General features: G+C 37.9%; 1 protein-coding gene across 1 annotated transcript; it reads right to left on the bottom strand.

Annotated features, from left to right (window-relative positions):
* Positions 1–592: 592 nt before the first annotated feature.
* On the bottom strand, positions 593–22777 carry LOC144443323 (ribosome-releasing factor 2, mitochondrial-like). Its single transcript, XM_078132774.1, has 18 exons — positions 22644–22777; positions 20961–21057; positions 18511–18654; positions 17704–17829; positions 12039–12127; positions 10741–10890; positions 10086–10271; positions 9334–9411; positions 8371–8519; positions 7252–7392; positions 6745–6844; positions 5819–6071; positions 5174–5250; positions 4346–4484; positions 3793–3975; positions 3189–3355; positions 2529–2660; positions 593–1511 (listed from the first exon to the last, which is right to left on the bottom strand). The coding sequence occupies exons 1-18, from the start codon at positions 22668–22670 to the stop codon at positions 1386–1388; spliced, it is 2364 nt and encodes a 787-aa protein (XP_077988900.1). The 5' UTR covers positions 22671–22777; the 3' UTR covers positions 593–1385.
* Between the last annotated feature and the right edge of the window lie 78 nt (positions 22778–22855).

The raw sequence follows: 22855 nt of genomic DNA, 5'->3' as shown, positions 1-22855 counted from the left end.
CACTAAATAATAATGTAGTAATACCAGTAAGGTTAGTTTTTATGTAGCACTTTTCCACTGCTCAAAGCGATTATAATTATCACCCTTGGTATGGACCGATTGCAGCACAATGGCCCTTATAGTTCAACCCCCTGGGGAGCAAACAATCCATTGCAGCCTCTCTAAGTGCATAGGATTAAATCCTTCACATAGCAATCTATCCACAGCTGGACTGACTGGGACATAGTCGTGGTTCCAATCTTGCCCATAGACTTTAGCCATTCAGAAACAAACAGCAAGATTCAAACCTGTAACCTGCAGATTCAATTCGGCTACTCAAAAGAGTTGCCCATCATAACTCCATGATGATGTGTTACCATCATAAAACCTTCCACACCTTCAAGAAATTATACATCACCTGTCACCAATCTTGCATTCTGATTGTCGAGGGGCCTGAAAATATGCATTATTTTTTGGTTGTCATATTACTGGAAAAATGACCTCATGCAGCAAGATTTGGAATGGTATTTGGCAAATAACACCATGTCCATATTATAATTAATAAATAAACCCGGAGATGAATCTTCAATTTGTAAAAACATTTATTGAGCATTAGGTGTTACTGAGTGTATTTGGTACATTACTTGATTTGTCCCGCTCTGTCTCCATGTCTTCCATGAAAGCAATTATCATAATAAATAATAATATTAACTTAATTAATCCACATAACATTCAGAAATTCAAATACAGTTGCCTTTATATAACATTAAAACATGGGGAAACTGGAGTACCAGTGGTAAACGTGCGTTGCATGGTATAGTAGGGTCTAAATGAGTATCACCCTTCTTACATATTAAGAGAGAAGAACATTTTAGGCTTTGACACAAAAACCAAATGTTATTTGGTAATTCTAAATTTCATAAAAAGCAAAACAAACATTGAATGATTTTTTAAACCACTATTTATTCAGAATTGACAACACACGACAGTTTGACTGCCTCTGTTGTTGTTTAGTGATGGGAGACAGTCAAGCAACAATCTTTTTGAAGAAATGTCTTCAACATGCCTTTAACACTTCACAGTTTAAAGGTGAATGCCACTTCAGGAAATTGAGACATTTTCATGAACCACAGGTTCTGGAGAGTTTTTTCATGATTTTACATGGCTTACAATTACTTGCAATTTCAGAGAAACATCACGTTGACCTTGTGCCTTTATAGAGTATCTTTGCTATGGGCTATTGCATCATGGGAGATGGCAGAAATACAGTATTCAATGGTTGACATTGAATATTTATGACAGCTGTTTCACACTGGTGTATAGCATTTTGTACTGATGAATACAAAAGGGTCGATGTTAAATGAAACTGAGAGTATTTGTCTTCAGAGACTCGTCACCAGTAATCATCAGAGACCAGTCAATTTATTGACAACTTTCTTCTGTTCATCCTCTGTTGTCATTTCATAGTGTGATAGATGAAGTGAACACATAGCAGTCCCAGAGGTCAAAGTTCGCAGAGATGTAGCATACCCCTGTGTGGAAATAAAAACAGACAGTGTGCTGTTGAGATTTGGGCATTTTGTGATAAATTGATAATATGCTGCATGGGATAGAAGTAATGACACATGAAATAAAATGAATTACTTCATAGGGACAATGATACTTTGCTGGGTATGTATTATATGCAGTTGCTATATTGCTCTGTAGTGTCAAAGAACTATGAAGAACTGCTGACAACAACTATGATTACACATACATACATACATACATACATACATACATACATACATACATACATATATACATACATACATACATACACACATACATACATACATACATACATAAATACATACATACATACATACATACATACATACATACATACATATATACATACATACATACATACATACACACATACATACATACATACATACATACACACAATGCAGAAATTAATTGCATTTTGGAGAAAGTAATTGTAATAGTTCATAATTTTAAAGTACATTTTACATTGAATGTTGTGATCATTGTACTGTACTATTACTACTGCTGGCACAGATCTATAGTGGCACAATGGCCCTTTATACATCCTCAACTCCCTGAGGAGTATACAATCCATTGCAGCCTCTATAAGTGCATAGGATTAATGCATTTACATTGCAACCTATACTCTACCAGGCCTACATATCTAATATACAGCTGTGTTGATGGGGCCCAATGATGGTTCAAATCATATCAAAGATCTTTAGCCATTCAGAAACATACAACAGTGGCGAGACAGCAGCTTGCAGATTTCAAATTCACAACTCTAACAATTCGACCACCGTAACTACAAGATGAAGAGCTATACCCTCTAAGAAGATTTCAAGGTAAAAAGTTGTCTCATAAGTATACTAGAATATAAGAATATTGACAGACAAAAACAAGTTGTTGGCTGTCAACTTATTTAGTAGAGAAAAGTCAGAAAAGGATAATATTTTACACATACAGAAAAGCAAGGAAAGGGGACGACATACAGTACATGGAATGAAATCAAATTTTACCATCATAGCAGCTAGTGGTGTATTTGCAATAACAACTCTGCTGTCTAATCTGTTCTGTACATCTTGTACGTGTGCTCTCCTTCTGGATAAGTCACCCAGCACAGAATGTAGCCGCTCTACGTCTGTTGTTATCTAGTGACATGAAAAAAGATCCGAGTTTGTCAACCTTGTATTACAGTCATGTTTATCAGTTCACAAAATTCTGAAGATTATTGTGATAGTATTTCTCATATATAAAATGTACAGAATACCATCAGGATTATCACCTCTTTTTTTCCAAATCAGAACAAGTTTGATTAAAAATTTACTCAAGTGCATACACTGCATGGCAATAATAGGGACAGTGCGATGATGCAAAATCTATCATTTATTGGACTACACTGTCTTTTGACCAAAAACTAGAAATTAGCTTCTTGCTTCTCATGTGAGATGGATCAGATTGTAAATCATCACTATTAAACCCATTCCTGTTTGAATGAATCATCTAGCAGTACATATTTTGTCAATAATCATTGTATAAGTGAATTATCACTTGCTGAAGAGTTTTGTATCCAAGCACCCCCCCCCCCCCCCCCCCCCCATCCCAATCAAAAACACCACAATCACAACAACCATCACGGTCACCATTCCCAAACTACTACTGATTCATTCATTAACAACCTCCAAGTGCATCATGGGTTCTAGAAGTCTGACTCCAGCTGACAGCATTGCTTTTTGTAGACATTGTGAAGCACAGGCAGATACCATAGCAGCTGAGGTACCAGGGGCTGCATTGAAATCATGTAACTGTATCTCCATATCCATCACTGGGAAACCTATCAATGGACCTAAAAAATCAAACAAAGTAGAATATCAGCGGATGTTCTTGTGTAGTCTGCAAATCAGAAATAAAAGTCCTAAAATTTTGCTGAAACTTTGTTCTAGAAAACTGGACTCCATTCTCAGTTCAAATCAAGAAAAGGTAAGGTTAACATTTCCCAAAACATTTTGACATAACTTGAAGGACAAAAAAAGTTGAAATCAAATAGATCAGCCTTGATAACAAGTCTTCATCAAAGACATACTCCCTACCGCATATGCAATGAAGAAGAGTATGAACAAATTACTCATTGATAAAGATAGTGGATGGAAGTGAACACTAAGTAGAGGGAAGTGAATGTCATCTCATCTAAGCATTGTTTATTGGGGCTAAAAATGATTATTATTCCCTAAGGGTGTTGCCTGTTGGGGGGGGGGGGGGAAAGAAGGGATAATAATGACATACCTTGAGTACAAGCTGAGAGTACCCCTGTCTGGATTGCTTCAATCATTTCACTCCCATAGGACTTTTCTGGCTGGTCCAGGCTGACAATCATGTGTTCAGGGATGCCAGCACCCTGAGATGGTTCCACTTCAAGAGATACTGTCACATTATGATGCTTTCCACCAATGGATCTGTCTAATGTCACTGTCAATGAATAAATTATCATAAATTATACACAAGAAAAGACATATCTGGATTTGCATTTTGCTGCAGAATATCTGTTGTACCTTGTTTAATAGAAAGTGGAATACTTTATTTTCGGTAGGGATTCATTTTTTATTCCGTTCCCAGATCCAAAAGTCATTCTGTAGCAGTTCCCATCTCAACAGTTATTCTAATACATCATGTATACTGTACTTACATGTTCTTTTTTTTTTTTTTTTTTTTTTTTTTTTAAATTTTTGAAAAATTTTGTGCTGGGAATTGCTCCCAGTGATTTTACATATTCTTTGTGAATGTCAACTAACATCATAATTATTTCTTAAAACTCATCATTTGTGAAAATTGTTCTTACTTTTTTCCTTTGCAGACCTGGCTATTGTTTCTCTGTATGACACCTGTAGAGGGCCTAGTTCTGCTTCTATCTTGTACTCATTTTTAATTCTGTCACATATGATGTCAAGGTGTAATTCACCCATTCCAAGTAAAACTGTCTATGGTAGAGAAAAACGGAAATTTCACCACTAAATTCCAAAATAAATTCCAAAATTTAAGATTCGTAACCAAATGTTTGAATAAAGATTCTAAAATTTCCAAGTTCTTGTATTATCATTAAAATCATAAAACCTGTAACAAAACGTCTGGCTTGACAAAATTCTTATCAACATTGCTACATTTTATCGTCTGGTTCACCCAAAATCTTACTAACACTGCTACATTTTATCGTCTGGTTCTCCAAAAATCTTATTAACACTACTACATTTTATCATCTGGTTCTGACTGTTCACCAAAAATCTTATTAACACTGCTACATTTTATCATCTGGTTCACCAAAAACATTACTAACACTGCTACATTTTATCGTCTATCGTCTGGTTCTGACTGTTCACCAAAAGTCTTATAACACTGCTACATTTTATCATCTGGTTCTCCAAAAATCTTACTATACACTGTTACATCTTATTGTTTGTCTAAATAAAAATCAATTCAACCTCATTCTTTTCTGACTACATCCATACATCCTCGTGGAGGGTCTATGCTACATCAGAAGTACTCTTGCTCTGAAATGTACCATTTGGTGATGGAAATGTCAAAGGTCATACATAAAAGCTATACACAACAATACATGATCACAATCAATACACTGAATCATGGTATAAAACTTTCAGACATTAGTTCTCACCTGGCCTGTGTCTTCATCTAATCTCACTTGTAGACTAGGATCTTCTCTCATCAGACTTGCTAAGGCAGTGTCTAATGCTGATTGGATAAAAATAACGATAAATTACAGGGTTGTGTTTGAGTACACCTGAAGTGTAGAATACTGCAAGATAATCTTTTTCTACATCAGATAATTCCTTATTCCCAACATATGCTGATACCAACACAGGGGTCTAATTCTTAATAGAGTCCTGGCCTAGTAAAATCATCTCCCCCCCCCCCCCCCCCCTCCACCCCCACTACCTTCAGCCAATACCAAAACTATACTGTAGAAAATCCCAGGTCAATTATTATCAACATCATTAAAGTCATGAACCTATGGTGACTAAATGACACTTTTTGTATTTCCCCAACTCACTAGGGAGCATACAATCCACTGCAGCCTTTGTTAGTCACTAAGTATTAGTGCATACCATTAAATTGTTTACATAGCACACTCTATCTTACCAAGTTTCTAATTACTGGAATACAGCTGGGTTGACTGGAACACAGACATGGTCCAAAGCTCAAGTACAAATTGCAGCAGTGAGGCTTGAACCACCAACTTGCATATTCCAAGTGGGCCATTCTAACCATTCAACCACTATGACAATTCAGATTAACATACCTTTCTGTTGTGAAATTGATGGAGCTTCTATTGTACAAAAGAACACTGGCTCAGGAACATCTAAGCCTGCCAAAACTGGCACGTCACTGTCAATTTCACTTTGTTTATGCCTGTGTTTGTGTTTATGCCTTTGTTTATGTTTACTGTCATCTTTATCTTTCAATTTATGGCCCTCCTTCATTTCTTTCCTTCTTGCTCGCTTGGCAATTTCAAGTGCTGATTTTGAACTCACTATGGTATCACCTGAAACAGACTGAAATGAACAAGAATTAGCATAAATTTACATATTAATGTATTTGAACCTGGGTTAAATAAGATGTGTAAAAATTGAATTAGACTTATTTCACATAATGTGATATGTTTATGTGTACAAATGTACTTATGTTTAGAAAGCACTAAATATGATGATTACATGTAAATGAATATGGCAGTGATGAAAGCTTATACCAACCCTCTCCCTATCGGTTACACAATACAGTAGTATTCTAAATACAGATGTATTATATGAAATCAATCAATCAATCAATCAGTCATCAGTCAGTCAATTAATTAATCAATCAAGCAATCAATCAAATCAATCAATTAATCAATCAATCAAATTTCTATAGCTCAATCAATCAATCAGTCAATTAATTAATAAATTAATCAGTCAGATTGCTATAGCTCCAATCTCCAGAGAAATGTTCTGTTCAGTAGCGCTGAATGGCTAAAGCACACCATAGGTTTTGGTGAACAAATAAGTCTTAAGTTTTGTTTTGAAACAATCCAGGCTAGAGGATTGGCGAATGTCAATTGACAAAGAGTTCTATAGTTTGGGAGTAACATGCGAGGATGGTGATTTGTTTGTAATGTGTTGTTGTCAGCAGATTCATGTCTGTAGAATATAGAGAGAGTCCCTACTATGAGTATTTGTTTACCATACTTACTTGTTTAAAACCCATAATAACAGCAATATTTCCAGCAGATACTGACTCAACTTCTTTAAAATCATCTGCATATGCTATCAGAAGTCTGGTTACTGGTTCCCTGAATTATACATAACATCTATCAGATAATATGGGTGTAGACACTTGAATGAAGTCTGTGTCTTGAGTTATACTCAAAAATGTCAATTCTTACCACAGATATGGCTCTTGTCTGGCCCACACAGGTCAAGGTTGCAATATAAAGTGATGTGCTTACATACCCTATATTGTCTGACATTTGTGCCAAGTTTGGTTGAAACTATATTGTAGGTATCAGAGATAGGGCTTTCAATGGACAGACAGATATATACACATGGACAAGGTAGATATGGGTCATTCCCTATCGTCTTCTTTGGGCTATGCCCATTGAAGACTAATAACTAAAATATAAAGCCAAGATTCTGTCTATCTAAGTCAATCCATAAATTAGAAGTGACCACAGCCATCCACAGACTTTCCATTACTTACATAGCGTCCCTATTCACATTGTAAATCTTGGCACCAGCCTTTACAGTCCCTGAGTATACCCTCAGAAATGTCAAAGCACCTCGATGTTTGTCATGTATAATCTTGAAGGCCAGAGCACATAATTCTTTCCCATAATATTGCCTAAAACACAAGAAATGTAAGAAGTGAGTCACTCTGATGTTGATCTAGGAGGCTGATGTTCTTTTTTTAATAATATTGACATATAATGAAACATAATTGGAATTACAGGGATTGCATACATTAGTCATCTCTTGCTTTATTTCATTGATTCACTAACTTACACAAAATTAAAAACTCAGCAAGTAAATGTCATGTTTAGAATGATTTCTTAGCTATCCTTCTTGGCAATGGATCTATAAACTAGGCAATACCAGTACTTATATCATGCACGAGCCATTTAGAAAAAAAAAGGAATATATATGGTCATTCTACATCACGATAATGCATGTTTATGTCACTGGTTCTGCTGTGTTCAAAATAAGAGTCAAAACACTCAAAATTGTTATCACTTTCCCTGATTTTTCTTTGATATTACTGGTGCTGGTATAATTATGTTATTCTCCAATTTTTTTTATCATTCAGCTGGAAAATACTCGTGACCAAAGAGTTGTCACTACGAGCCGCTAGACAAGTAGTGACAACCCTTATGTCACAAGTATTTTCTGGCTGAATGAAGAAAAATATTGGGAATAACGCCAAATTGTTCTGCTTACAGACTAATGAAACCTAATAATCCTTTGAATAATTAAACAAATTATTGCACTTTATTGTAAAATATGAACATTGCATACAAGTACACACAGTGGGAATAGTAGTTGTGGATGCATATCAAATGGAGTACTTTTAACAAACACAATGTGTCGCTTTGCATCAAAATGAATGCGTAAGCTATTACAGTACCCGTCAAAAGTTCTGACCATGATGTCGGATGGCTTAACAACGCCAGTCAGGAGCAGTATTATTACTATTCAGATCAAACTTCTTCAAGGTACATCTTATTTATCTTTCTAATTTACTGTATGATTTAACTCCCTACAGTAAGTAGTTATAGTAATTTCATTCTACAGATTGATCACCCAACATATGAAACTTACTTACACAAATTCATATGTCTGTTCATTAGGTGCAGGTAGGTACAAGTTAATGGCATCCATTACTGGCTGCACACCTTTGTTTTTGAGAGAACTGCCACATAATACTGGTATTACTTGTTGGGATAAAGTAACCTTCCTTATCGAACTATGTATCTGAAAAAAAATATCACAATAGTGTAATGACTGCCTATGATAAACACTGTCCTATTGTGACAGATAGTGAAATACTTTTGTCTTTTTCACATAGCTGCTAAGATTGTCTATGGTGAATTTGTAATATTCTAAAATAAGTTATGAATTTTTTTACTAAAATCATGATTCATATTGAGTTGAAGTTCTCCCTTAAAACCAGTTCATATTTCCTTACAAACAGCTTTAGGACAGCATAGTGCAGACTCTGAAATACATTACCAGTTACCATCCGTCCCTTTACAACTGTAGGCACACAAAGAGAGTGCATAAAAGTCAAAGCAAAGGAATCCCACTATACTGATGCTAACAGATGTCTGATATATGTAAAGATGTTGCTGATATAGGCCTAATCCCCTATTTATGAAGGCCAAATATAAATGTCTTGCAACTATGCTGTACTGTCTTCTCTGACTGATCATGCACACCATTTCCAGTGTGGGCGTGAACATGCAGGATAATTTGAGCTGTCAATAAACTGAAATGGAGTGATGTGATTGGATGCAACGACATTTTGTTGCAGAACTACAATCACACAGATTGCCTTCAGTCATCTGTGGAATGGCATGAGAAGGCTGCCACAATGGCTATCTTTCAGTCTACACTTAGTTTTGTGTTGTGTTTGAAATAAAATCGAAAAGAGTCGGCCATCGACACCAACTTGTCTTTACACAAAATAACAGTTTCAGGATTCTACTCAATTCATTGATCACTGACATTTCACCAGAATACTGTTCTGACCCTAGAAATGTTATAATCAATAATCGGACATACCTACCTCGTCTTGTGAAATAGTACTGTTATCACCATCAGCTTGTAATACTAACTCAGCCATTCTGTCATCTGCATCTCCTAACTGGAAATAAAAATACCGTACTCATCCACATATAACATCTGCTCATTCATAAATCTCATCCCCTTCTTTTTTACTATTTTTATAACCTGTTTTTTTTTAGCAATTATAAAATCTGTTCATAACCCCCCCCCCCCCCCCCCCTTATCACCAGGCATATGCTTAACACAAGAAGAGATACTGTAAAATGGTTTATGAATAAAAAGAAGATATGAAATGCGAGACTGATCACCAAAAAATTTGGTCTTTATAATAATGGATGATCTTCTAATATCTGTAGCAATGTATAAGTACGACTTCAATGACTTTAGGCCATGATCACAAATGAAAATTTTTACTCACCAAGTCAAAAATTTCTTTCAATTTTTTTTTTCACTCTGTCAGTAGAAAGTTTCATTTTTGATATTTAAGTAGGTAAAATCTATTTGGGTTTATTTGTCATTTCACCGAGGTTTAATATGACTCCTCAAACAAACTGATCACAATTTATTAAAAAACCAAGTTAGTTTTACTAGTTTCTGTCTTTGATAGTGACACAACCACTTTTATACTTATGTGTTGCGGGTTGCAATCTATCGTTACCATGGTTTCCAGTGGTATCATTAGCATATTTCCTACACTTTGACCCAGTTGAAATGCCTCCTGGTCAAGTAATATCCATTGCAAAGTCCTCCTACCTGTTCTATTAAATCATCCCTTGCTATAAGCATCTTTGTATGTAGATCTCCATCACTGTTCTTATCCAAGGCAGTCCTTATGAACTTTGATCCATCATCATTCCTATCCTTGGGTTGCCAGGTAACTGTTTCCATGGAAACTAAATCAACAACTCCATGAAAATCTTGTTGCTGACCTAGAGGTAACTGCGGGAAGAAATAGCAGTGTCTGTTTTAGGGTGGTAAGTAGGTAAAGTCTACCAAATTCTATGCGTTAGAGGAGTATTCCCAATCAAGATTGTGATACAAGGCATAGGCTCCCCTTATATTAGCAATCTACTGGTCTTAAAAAAAGACTCTCCCCCTCCCCCCCCCCCACACACACACACAATCCTCAGTTACAAGGTTCACAAACCGTGGTAAAATTATTAACATGCATATATTGAAATGAAATTTACGCCTAGTACACAGCTAAAACTTTTCAATGAGAACGCACACTTTTTTGTAATTTTTATAATGCCTGTTGCCATCACTGTGTGATATTTCTCCAAAACATCAAAATTTTATAACATTAGCATTAATATTTCTTGATAGAATTTGAAAGAGCATCATCATGGGAAAGTTTTTGTTTTGGAGGGGTGAGAAGAGGAGGGGGCACAGAGGGGTTGATGATTACCTGCAATAGTAGTGGTTTGACGTGTAGCTTCTCTTTTATAGTGTTTACAGCAAAGTCAAAATCAGCACCAAATTTATCCATTTTGTTGAGGAAGGCAATTCTGGGAATGTTGTACCTATCAGCTTGTCTCCACACTGTAAGACTTTGTGCCTGGTAATGTACATATATATATACATAAAATTCTGTTATCTATACCACCCAGTTAGATAATATTGAGCACACACACACACACACACACACACACACACACACACACACACACACACAGCATACATACATACATACATACATACATACATACATACATACATACATACACATATACCTGTATACAATTACATACATACACACATGCATGCATACATGCATACAAGTACACACACACACACACACACACACACACACACACAAATCCATCCATCCATCCATCCATACATACATATATACATACATACAACATACATACATCTATAAACACACACACACACACACACAGCATACATACATACATACATACACACACACACACATACATACATACACATATACCTGTATACAATTACATACATACACACATGCATGCATACATGCATACAAGTACACACACACACACACACACACACACACACATAAATCCATCCATCCATCCATACATACATATATACATACATACATACATACAACATACATACATCTATAAACACACACACACACACACACACACACACACACACACACACACACACACACACACACACACACACACACACACCCTAATTCCAAATATATCTGACAAATTGTGTGAGAGTTTTAACTGTTGTATGAAGTAACATTACAGTCATAGAACAGGTATTAGCATGCATTAGTTCATGTCAAACTATGAAATGTATTCACTCATGGCAATTCATCATTTCTATGTAAACCATCAATGGAGTATGAGGATCTGTCATAAAGAAAGTATGGTAAGATACTGCTATGTTGGGGTGCCCTCACACACAGGTTGACACCTTTCAAGTCATACAAGCAGACTAGAGTGACACCTTGAACTTTTGATATGGAGACACAGGTACCACATGTGTGTGTGTGTGTGTGTGTGTGTGTGTGTGTGTGTGTGTGTGTGTGTGTGTGTGTGTGTGTGTGTGTGTGTGTGTGTGTGTGTGTGCGTGCGTGTGTGTGTGCGTGTGTGTGTGTGTGTACCTTATACATGTATATACAGATATCTCCACAGGCTGTGAGGTACCCTCACAATAACTACCAGTACATCAGACAGATATGTGTCAACTTTTGACTTTAAATACCTGAACTCCCTTTGAAGCATCAAAGACAGCCACTGCTCCATCCAACACTCTCAGAGCTCTTTCCACTTCAATGGTGAAATCAACATGACCTAGACGACACAAAATGACACTTAGTATTTAGAGGTACTGTAAATCAAACCACAGATCAAGATCTTCTGACTGACTGACTGATTGACTGATATTGGATGAAAACGTTTTTCAACAACAGGAAAGAGAGTTCTAAGCTTTATCAAGGGGATGAAAATAAACATCAGAAAACTGCGATAAGATATACTTATAAGTTATATCACACAGCATTTTTTTTTACAGATTTTAATAAGTTGTTTTTTGTCTCGCGACAGATCTCAAGAGATCCCGCATGAGCCATTATGTCCATAGCAAACACATGATGGTGGTCAAGCTGAAAATGTAAAACGGTTAGCAGGATTATTGTTCTCAACATCATCGCACATGGCCATGGTGAAAGCTTGAACAAGATCATATGTTTGACAACCATTGTCGCTAGGTATATATTGAAATTATACCAGCTTACCGTGCAGGATAATTTTGGTTATTCTCCTAATCCGGAGTGAGTGGAGCGAGTTGAAATAGCTGTATTCCCTTGACCTTCGGGTGAACGTAGCCCTTCAAAGTAACCTTTAACCTTTGACCTGAATAATAAATCACACCTAGCAATGCACACTGGGAAATCCCCCCATGAACGCCATCTTTGAAAGCAACAAACACTTAATAAAAAACATAACAGGGAGGGAGGGAGGGAGCTATTTCAACTCGCTCCACTCACTCCGGATTAGGAGAATAACCAAAATTATCCTGCACGGTAAGCTGGTATAATTTCAATTTATTCTCCCAATCCTCCGTTGATTACACTCGTTTTCAATAGCTGATTTTGAAGCAACAAAACTGGAAATAAAGTTTGCACTTACTTTAGTGAGTTATTGCATCCATAACATTCACATCCAATGAAGAAACATCACACTTATAGTGTTTAGCAAAAGTTCTTGCTGAAGCCCAATTAGCTAGCCCCAAAATCTGACTGGTTGATGCTCCCTTGAAATGTAGAGCACTGGTGACTGCCGCTCTTGTGGAATGAGCTGTAAATTCCTTACCAATTCCAGCCCGTCGTAGTATTACTTGAATCCAACGACCAATAGTAGCTGGCATCACTGGTTTCCCCGTAGCATAACTGACAAACAGCCTAGTGTTTGACTTGCGTAAATTCTTAGTCCGTTCCATATAGGCAAACAAATAATATACCACACAAATTTGCCTGTCCTTCTTGAAGGCGGGTAAAAGTAAAGTCTTTCTAATTCTGGATGGCCTGTCTGTTTTCGCCAGACCTCCAGGCAACAACATAGCAGAACCCTTTGCAACAGAAATTTTTCCTGCTTGCAGAGAAGCAATATCAGAACAGCGACCTGCTGTACATAATGCAACTAACATGACCGTTTTAAAAGTTAATAACTTCAAAGTTAATTCCTTTGCTGGAGACATCTTGCGAAGACATTCCAATACTTGCTTAACGTTCCAAACTAAACTATATTTGGGTTTCGGAGGCCGAGAAACAAAGACTCCTCTCATAAATTGTGTAACAAGTGGGTGACTACCCAGACGATATCCCTCAACTGGCATATGCACAGATGAAATTGCTGAACGATAAACGTTCAAAGACCGATACTCTAACTTTCTGTCATACAAATCCATTAGGAATTCCAACACTACTGGTACAGATGCTGAAATAGGATTTTCTTTCTGCAATCTACACCAATCACTCCAGCGACGCCATGCTGACTCATATTGTTTAGCTGTGCCTTGTCGTATGGACTGCAGGACCACTCTGGACACACGTTCTGAAATGCCTCTGGCTCTGAGGGTACTCCTGAGAGCGGCCACACGGCTAGAGAGATCTGTCCTTCTAGTGGGTGAGTCTCCAGCGTTACTGGGTTGGTCAGTAGTTGCGGATACTGGGGGAGTAGTAATGGCTGTGCTGCTAGTAGAGACAGAAGGTCCGCATACCACGGTTGGGCTACCCATGGTGGTGCTACCAATACAAGTTTTGCCTGATCCTGTCGCACTTTGTGTAGTACTCTTGGCAGAAGGCAAAATGGTGGGAACGCATACCCGCGAAGATGGTTCCATGGTATGGAGAAAGCATCCACTTTCCAAGCCTGAGGGTCTGGTTTCCAGGCCACATAACATGGGAACTGATTGTTGAGCCTTGTTGCAAATAGATCCACTTGTGGTGTCAGATTCATCTGTGATAATGCCACTTGAAGGATGTGTGGTTGTAACTGCCACTCTAGGTTGTCTCTGAAGTGACGTGACAGGTGATCCGCCTTTATGTTGGTGTGACCCGGTCTGTGACTTGCGATGAGGAGAATGTTCCGTGCTAAACACCATTTCCACATGTCCGTTGCTATCTGATTCAGAGACCAAGAGTGGGTGCCCCCTAACCGGTTGATGTACGCTACTGTTGTGGCATTGTCGCTCTGAATCTCTATACAAAGATCTTGGAGGTGATTGGCTAGACTTTTCAGTCCCAGATATGCAGCAAGCAATTCCAACTGATTTATGTGAAGTAGTCTTTCCTCTGGACTCCACTGACCTTGTGCAGTGTTGTTGTTGTCGAGGGCTCCCCAACCCATATTGGATGCATCCGTCTGAATAGTAAGCTCTGGCCGGCACGGGAGAATACTTTTCCCGTTCCAAGCCTCCAGGCAATCTACCCACCATTGTAGTTCTGACTTTGCTTCCTGTGATAACCTCACCTTTGTGTCGTAGGACTTTGTCTTTGTGAGGCCTGAAATCTGGTCCCTCTGCAGTGCTCTGTAATGTAGTGGTGCAGTGGTTATCGCATCCAGTGCTGCAGTCATTCGACCCAGACATTGTGCCAGACTTCTTATTGATACCACAGATTGGTTGAGTAGCTCCGTGCAATTTGCCCTCAGCCGTGACAACTTCGGCTCTGGGAGACTGATCGTCATCTGGACTGAGTCGAAAATCATTCCCAAAAACTGTACTCGTTGCTGTGGAACAATCTTCGATTTCTCCCAATTGATAAGAAACCCCAGGTTCTCTAAAATATCTGTGGCAGTTTTGACATTGTGCTCGCATATGGTCAATGTCTCGCCCAAAACAAGGAGGTCGTCTATGTAAATCACACAACGGATACCCTGACGACGTAGGTAAGCTACTACAGGTTTTAACAGCTTTGTGAACACTCTTGGTGCACTTGCAATACCAAATGGGAGGACTGCGAATTCGTACAGAGTCTCCTTCCAAATGAAACGAAGATACTTGCGATGATTTATGAAAATCGGTACTGTGAAGTAGGCATCCTTGAGGTCGACCGTTGCCATGAAGTCGTCCTTGCGAAGAAGACTTTTGACATGCTGGATGCCCTCCATCTTGAAATGTTGGTAAAGTATAAACTTGTTTAACGGCCTGAGATTGAACACTGGGCGCCACCCCCCTGAAACCTTGGGTACTAGAAACACTGTAGAGACGAACTGGCCTGCTGTGTAGCTGACTGCATGTATTGCCCCTTTTGCTATCAATGACTGAACCTCTGAGTCTATGAGTTGTACTTGTGCCTGCGGCACTCTTGTTACTGGGTGATGACTCTGTGCAGGAACTGACAACAGCTCTAAATGGTAGCCCTGTACTGTCTCTAGTATCCAAGGGTCTGAAGTGACACCCTGCCACTTTTGAGTAAACTGTGTTAGACGGCCTCCTACTTGTGGAAAACTGACCTTTAGAGTCAGGTCAGTCCTTCTTTCCTCGAAAGGAATTATCAAATTTTGTAAACTTGTTACCTCCCTGCTTATTGAAGTCACGGTTGTACTTGCCTCTGTTACCACCATAGGTTTGTTGACGAAAATAGGGCTTGCTATACTTAGTAGAGTAATTGCGTGTATTACCTCGTTTACGTTGGTAACCACTTCCTGATGACTTTGTCATTTCACGTGCCACGTTGTGAGCTTGTTTGGCTTTCTTAGCTTCGGACAATGGTTCATCTCCATACAGTGTGTTACCAGTTGGTTCCAGGTTCTTCATAGATGCATATGAATAGGGCAAAATATCATTGAAGACTTTCTGTCTTGCCATCTGTAAACCATGAAAAGCACTACCAAAAAGAGAAACACTATGTTGAATGGCAGGAAGTATTACTTTCATATCCAAATTTATACCCTCATGATGAGCCTGTAAGATTTCCAATAGTGGTAATTGTGCAAACAGTAAGCTTTCAGAAGCCTTGAAGAAACGATTATCATGTGTCACCAAGTTCTTGGTATTGTACTGCTTCCCCCATTGAGTAGCCAGGTGGTCGGGTATTTTAGGAGGAGTAAGTATGCTCTCTTGTTCTTGGCAAACTACATACTGTAGTTGCATTTCCTTTCTATATTCTGTGGTAACTGTGTTAGTACGTTGTTGTTGGAACCAATCACATACCGACTTAGACAGACGGATACCACCATCTTTGCTATGAGGATTTTGAAATTCACACTCTGATGCACTAGACACAGTCTCAGAATCAGACTTCTTGGCTCTCTTAGCTTTCTTACCTCTGACAGTGGCAGACCTAGTACGTTTTCGTCTGTCTGTAGTTTGCAAATCCTCAGTAGAGGATACCTCATCAGTGACTGGACCATTTTCGCTCTGTGCCTCTTCAGTGCATTTGTCTCTGTCACCCAAACGAGACCTAGGTCGTTGGCAGGCAGTGTAACCAGAGGTACACCCCCCTTGCACCTGAGAGGGGCCTGCTGGAGTTATATTAACTCCATTGTCAGCTTGTCCACCCAAAGAGTGGTTACTGCTCATAATACGGGATTGGTTAGCAGTCAACTGCTGCACAGACTCTACCAAACTGGAGAGCACTTGACCTAGTTGTCGCCCACTAAGTTTTGACATGTCGTCATGTGCAGTCGTGCACGTGGGTGCGACACTTGGACCCTTCTCAACATCGTTTTCCGCTCCGGTACTCATAACTATCTGCAAAATATAAAGAGAGGGGAAAAATGCATACTGCAATAGCCAACGAACCAACGTGGTTAGACGACAAACAAAGAAATTCAAACATATTTCTAACATATTTCTGGTATGAAATGGAAAAAGGGCACCGTTTGCACACACGTTACGTTGCGTTGTAAGTACCCACGTGGAAAAGACGTGGCGACAACGCACGTAAACAAGCAACACAAAAAAAAATGGTGACAACTGGAAACCATGAAAATATTAAAACCAAACACATAAAACCCCACTTGAGGTAGTCTGATAAAGGCGTAAGGACATTTATAAACCAAACAATGCGTAAATGAAAGAATATTACTCACCGTAAGCACGGGAGCTCAGGCATATACGTCCACCCGCTACAAGCCGTAGAGAAAAGATGGCGTTCATGGGGGGATTTCCCAGTGTGCATTGCTAGGTGTGATTTATTATTCAGGTCAAAGGTTAAAGGTTACTTTGAAGGGCTACGTTCACCCGAAGGTCAAGGGAATACAGCTATTGAAAACGAGTGTAATGAACGGAGGATTGGGAGAATAATTGCATATCTCACAAGATCTGCAACAAGACATACAATCCTTTTTCTTACATAGAGATCCAACTATAATGTTTTCAAGTGAAAAAACTTGGTTTTCTATCTACACAGTGTTTATCTTACCAGGTGTATCTATGAGATTTATTCTGTACTGCTTCCACTGAAATGAGATGGCTGCAGATGTTATGGTGATTCCTCTGTGTCTCTCCTGTAACATATAGTCCATCACTGTATCACCATGATCAACATCTACACACACAAAGAAATAAATCAAGAGCCTGAGAATTGATTTGTATACTATCGTAATCCATTTTTTTTTCTCAGAAGGTGGAGTCTAACTTTGCTGTATCAGTTGCTTTTAATTTCCACTCATTGTTGTACTTTGCATATTCAGTTACTTTCTTCCTTTGCATTCTCCTGTTCTACCATAGACAGTGGAGAGAGATCTCTCCACTCCACCATCTATGGTTCTACCTGGCACTCTCTAATTTGAACTCTAACCTTTGCTTCCCTGATCATAAAACTCAAACCCTAAAAGCTGATCACAAATAGCACTCCTAGCGGCCAGATTATGCAATCTTTTTTTTTTGAAAGAAAATGAATAAGGCATATTACTGTCCAGTGGCAGTAACATCAGGAAAGAAAGCTGTACTGTAGATGATGACAATTTCGTAGGAGCAGAAGTTAGGATCATATTTTAAGTATTGTCATAAGCTAAAACTATGAATACTGTGATGATGGTGAGGTTCTACTGTTTCTGTTATCTGCTTGCAACAATGTTACAAGTACTTTCATCAGTACATACACATGAATTAAGGCATGATATACTAGCTAATCTATTTTGGGATTAAGCTGAGTGGCCTGTTCAACATAAATTAATAGGATAGAACGGCTCTCAAAGCACAAATATAGCCAAGTTTATATACTTACCTCCAAGATGTTTAGTAAAACCTGAGTAGTAAAGCATTCGTTCAGTGGTGGTAGTTTTACCAGCATCAATATGTGCCATAATACCGATATTTCTTGTTTTATGTTGTTGACTTGTGTCATCTTCACTCCTCTGTCCTCGTATTTCTATATCATCAAATAATGAGATTTCAAAATTAGTCACTCAACGGTATTTATGAGACATCTTAACATAATTTACATGTTTACTCTACAACCCTTAACACTGAAGTACAGCACTTTCTGCACTAGCAATCATATCAAGTGTAGAAGTATACTCTTCACATTACTTTAATTTATATGCCCAGCATATGGCCTTTCTAGTAAATTTGTAAACAGGGTTTCTGCAAACAAAACAGCAGGCTGATTACACCGAATGATAGCCTTACAAGTTTGATTATCTTTAGATCTCACTTAGATGTAGACAATGTTTTTATGACATCTATGCTTACACTCCAGACATTAACTATTTACTTGCTTTGCACTGCTAACATTGTTTACACTCTAGTCAATGACTATTTACTTACTTTGCACTGCTAACATTGTTTACACTCTAGTCAATGACTATTTACTTACTTTGCACTGCTAACATTGTTTACACTCTAGTCAATGACTATTTACTTACTTTGCACTGCTAACATTGTTTACACTCTAGTCAATGACTATTTACTTGCTTTGCACTGCTAACATTGTTTACACTCTAGTCAATGACTATTTACTTACTTTGCACTGCTAACATTGTTTACACTCTAGTCAATGACTATTTACTTGCTTTGCACTGCTAACATTGTTTACACTCTAGTCAGTGACTATTTACTTACTTTGTACTGCTAACATTGTTTACACTCTAGTCAATGACTATTTACTTGCTTTGCACTGCTAACATTGTTTACACTCTAGTCAATGGCTATTTACTTGATTTGCACTGCTAACATTGTTTACACTCTAGTCAATGACTATTTACTTACTTTGCACTGCTAACATTGTTTACACTCTAGTCAATGACTATTTACTTGCTTTGCACTGCTAACATTGTTTACACTCTAGTCAATGACTATTTACTTGCTTTGCACTGCTAACATTGTTTACAGATTGATTACCATACATTGAGAGAGAGACATACTGGGCCGATGATTAAAGCAATTGAAAGTATACTTTTACACTTGATATGGATGACATATATGATTGTGGCAAATCATGCAAACGTTTTACTTGAGTGTTATGAGTTGTAATGACAAAATGTATTACTCTAAAGTGAAATAAACAACGATTTCATGTACTGAGTGTTTTCTATGGATATCGTTGGATCAAAGGTTTACCAACAAAAACAATCTTTTGTTTGTATGTATGATGTAGCCATTGTTTACTTTTGCACATTATGAAAACAAATATGTTATATTCTGGCTATCAGAAAGGCAAAATATTGTATAGTTTAACCAATGGGGCCGCTATTTAACAGACTTTGGCCAGAATTGTTTACTTCTGCAGCTTTATACTTTGAAAATCACCCTTTTTATCAAGATTCCTATGTTTCATGGCAAAAGTTAATCATATTTGCTTTATTGAAAAATTTGTGTCCTTCTGTTTTCAATTGTTGTGGGAACTCATGAAGTTTGTGTACATGCAATTTGTTGACTCCTTGTACTGTACTGCCAGGCATTTGGCAAACATAACTTCTTTTCATCAACACTGGAGTCACTGCCCTTGTGCAAGGCTACTTTCGAAAAATGGCTGAAAAGCTGGTAACCAGCAATTTTCTTTAAAGCTGCACTAGCTGCAACTGAAACATTTTTTTTTGAAACTATTTTGTCGCTGATGTAATGTCAGACTCATAAAAGTATACACCTTGTCAAGGTGTATTGAATTATCTATAGGTAAACTTGTGTGTGTAGCTGTACACACAATAAATACAGTAAATCCAATCAAATGTCCTCAGTGTGATCACAATTTTACCCTAATACTGTACTACTTATGGCTAAAATTGACATCTTACACATTAAATTGCAGCATAAACGATGCCAGGATTTCATTCAAAAATGTAATTTATGATGACAGTATCTTAAAAATTTTCCAAGACAAGAATAGGCTGTCCAGTTTATAGTTTCATTTCTTCAATGGTCTGGGATGTTTGGCTGCATATTTTTTGGACCAAAAATGTATGGTTTTTGTTACTACCATTTATTAAAAAGACTATTATATGCTTGAGTTATCATTGTTGGACAAGTTTAGAATAGGGCTCTTAGATTGCACAAGGTACGATGGTAAGAGTTGTCTGGGACGAGTTGGTTTGGGACGAGTTAATTTTTGGATGAAGTGACCACCACCTGATTAGTAGGCCTTCTATGATAAAGAAAAAAATAATTCATATGAACCACTTTTATTGTGTTGACTTGTGTAGGCCTACTATGATAAAGAAAAAAATAATTCATACGAACCACTTTTATTGTGTTGACTTGTGTAATGTCGTGAGGAGGTGATAAACCATGAACACTGACTTCTCCTCCGTACAATTATAGTCTGAAGGACACAGTGCTGCCAAAAGAACAAATCATACTTCTCAGTACCATAAAAATGGGTATTTTTGGTCAAAAACCTTTAATTCCCAACTATTAAGCAACTTGGGCTGAAATTGGTCTGAAATTTGGTTGGAGCATTCTTCAAGGTGTATATATTACGAATTGTTCATAACATGATGATCTCATCAGTGATAAGTAAATTAGGGATAAAAAATGTCTTTTTGATCAAAAATCTATACTTCCAAAACTACCTAGCAGATTGGACTGAAATTTAATGGGGATGCATCTGGGCATGTGCAGATGAGGCTATATTCACAATGTGATGATACCATCAGCGATATGCAAATTAGGTCTAAAAATATCAATTTTGGTCAAAAACTTATATCTTGAAACTGCATAGTGAATGGGGTTGAAACTTGGCGGGGATGTTTCTGAAGGTGTTATTCTGCAGTTATGTTGAAAACATTATGACACAATAAGCCCTAGCAACCATGACCATGCCCTTAGCAACTGTGAAAAGATGCATATTACTAAAAAGATAATAGGGATGGGTAGGTAAGTGAATACAGATTCAAAATATGTATCCAAATATGCCTAGCAACAGGACCACACCAATAGCAACAGCTAAATGATATTGCAAAGACGAAAAGTGGGAATGGCTGGCAAGTTAATAAAGATTCCAAAAATGTATGCAAATATGCCTAGCAACAACACCACGACCATAGCAACAGCTAAACACAGTTGTGCTACAACGCCATTGGCACTAATGTTTGGTCTTCCAATCTGCTAGTCCTGCTTGCATATGGAGTAATCCGGGACTCGATTCTGACAATTGTCCCTCCTATCTCAGAGTCAAGTCAGTAATATAGACTCGTGCACCGTCTGTAAGCAGGACTACCAATCTGCATACTCCCTAGTCTGTAACTTACTGAGATAAAGACATGTTGTGCATGCCATGCCTATCAACCAGCACCCACGGAAGAAAACTGATTTGGCATGACGTATACTATCCCAGTCTACATACTTTAAGTGCATCACAGAGCAGGCGATATTACCACGTGTGCAGGGAAAGATTCCACTTCACAACCTTTTGTTTGATGGAAGGAGGAATGTCTCTGCTTGCACAATTTTTAAATCTTGAATTTAAATTTTTAAAAATAGCAACATATTACGTATGTAAACTTAACTTTTACTGACACCTTTACTGATGCCATCTACATTATTGACAAAATGTAGCAACCAACGACCATACAGTGGTAGAACTTGGGGCTATCAATGTCTCGGTGACAAGTATTTCAACTCTATTTCACGTGCTTTCCCCAAATAAAAATTGTAAAAGCAGAGACATCCCAACTTCCATCAAAAGCTTGTGGAGTGGAATCTTCCCCTGTCGTCTCAACGGTATTATTTCAGGTTTGATTGAGTCCGTCGGGTGTCTTCGGATCTGACGCTATCTGACGCTCAATCTGACGCTAGCTGAATCTGATTCTGAATCTGACGCCAACTTTATACTCGTGTTGAACTTGTAATGCTAGCTACTGTGGGTGGTCACACATGTCACACTCACAGGCTACTTTTAAATACAACGATCGCGTTACTTACCGGTAATTTTAGAACCCAAAACTTCATTTTCAAAGTTCTCGACCCAACTGATTGTTCATAATGAACTAAAATACGAGCACAAATGCGACAAAGTCGGTCTATTCGTTCAATAGCGTTTCAGAAATCCTAACGCATGCTAAACTATGGAAGCCGCCATTTTGGAAAACATAGGTTGTTTGTTGATACATTTCTCCACGTTGATCACCGCGACC

This window comes from Glandiceps talaboti, chromosome 12 (genome assembly GCF_964340395.1).
Source record: "Glandiceps talaboti chromosome 12, keGlaTala1.1, whole genome shotgun sequence".
Lineage (NCBI taxonomy): Eukaryota > Metazoa > Hemichordata > Enteropneusta > Spengelidae > Glandiceps > Glandiceps talaboti.
The sequence above is the reverse complement of the archived record's forward strand: the minus strand, read 5'-3'. Positions and strand labels throughout refer to the sequence as shown.

Coding starts and splice junctions, on each gene's coding strand:
- LOC144443323 (XM_078132774.1), bottom strand. CDS start 22,670: ATGAAGTTTTGGGTTCTAAAATTACCG. Junction 17,830..18,510: donor TTTTACTAAACATCTTGGAG/GTAAGTATATAA, acceptor TTGTGTGTGTAG/ATGTTGATCATGGTGATACA. Junction 5,251..5,818: donor ATCAATTTCACAACAGAAAG/GTATGTTAATCT, acceptor TTATCCAATCAG/CATTAGACACTGCCTTAGCA.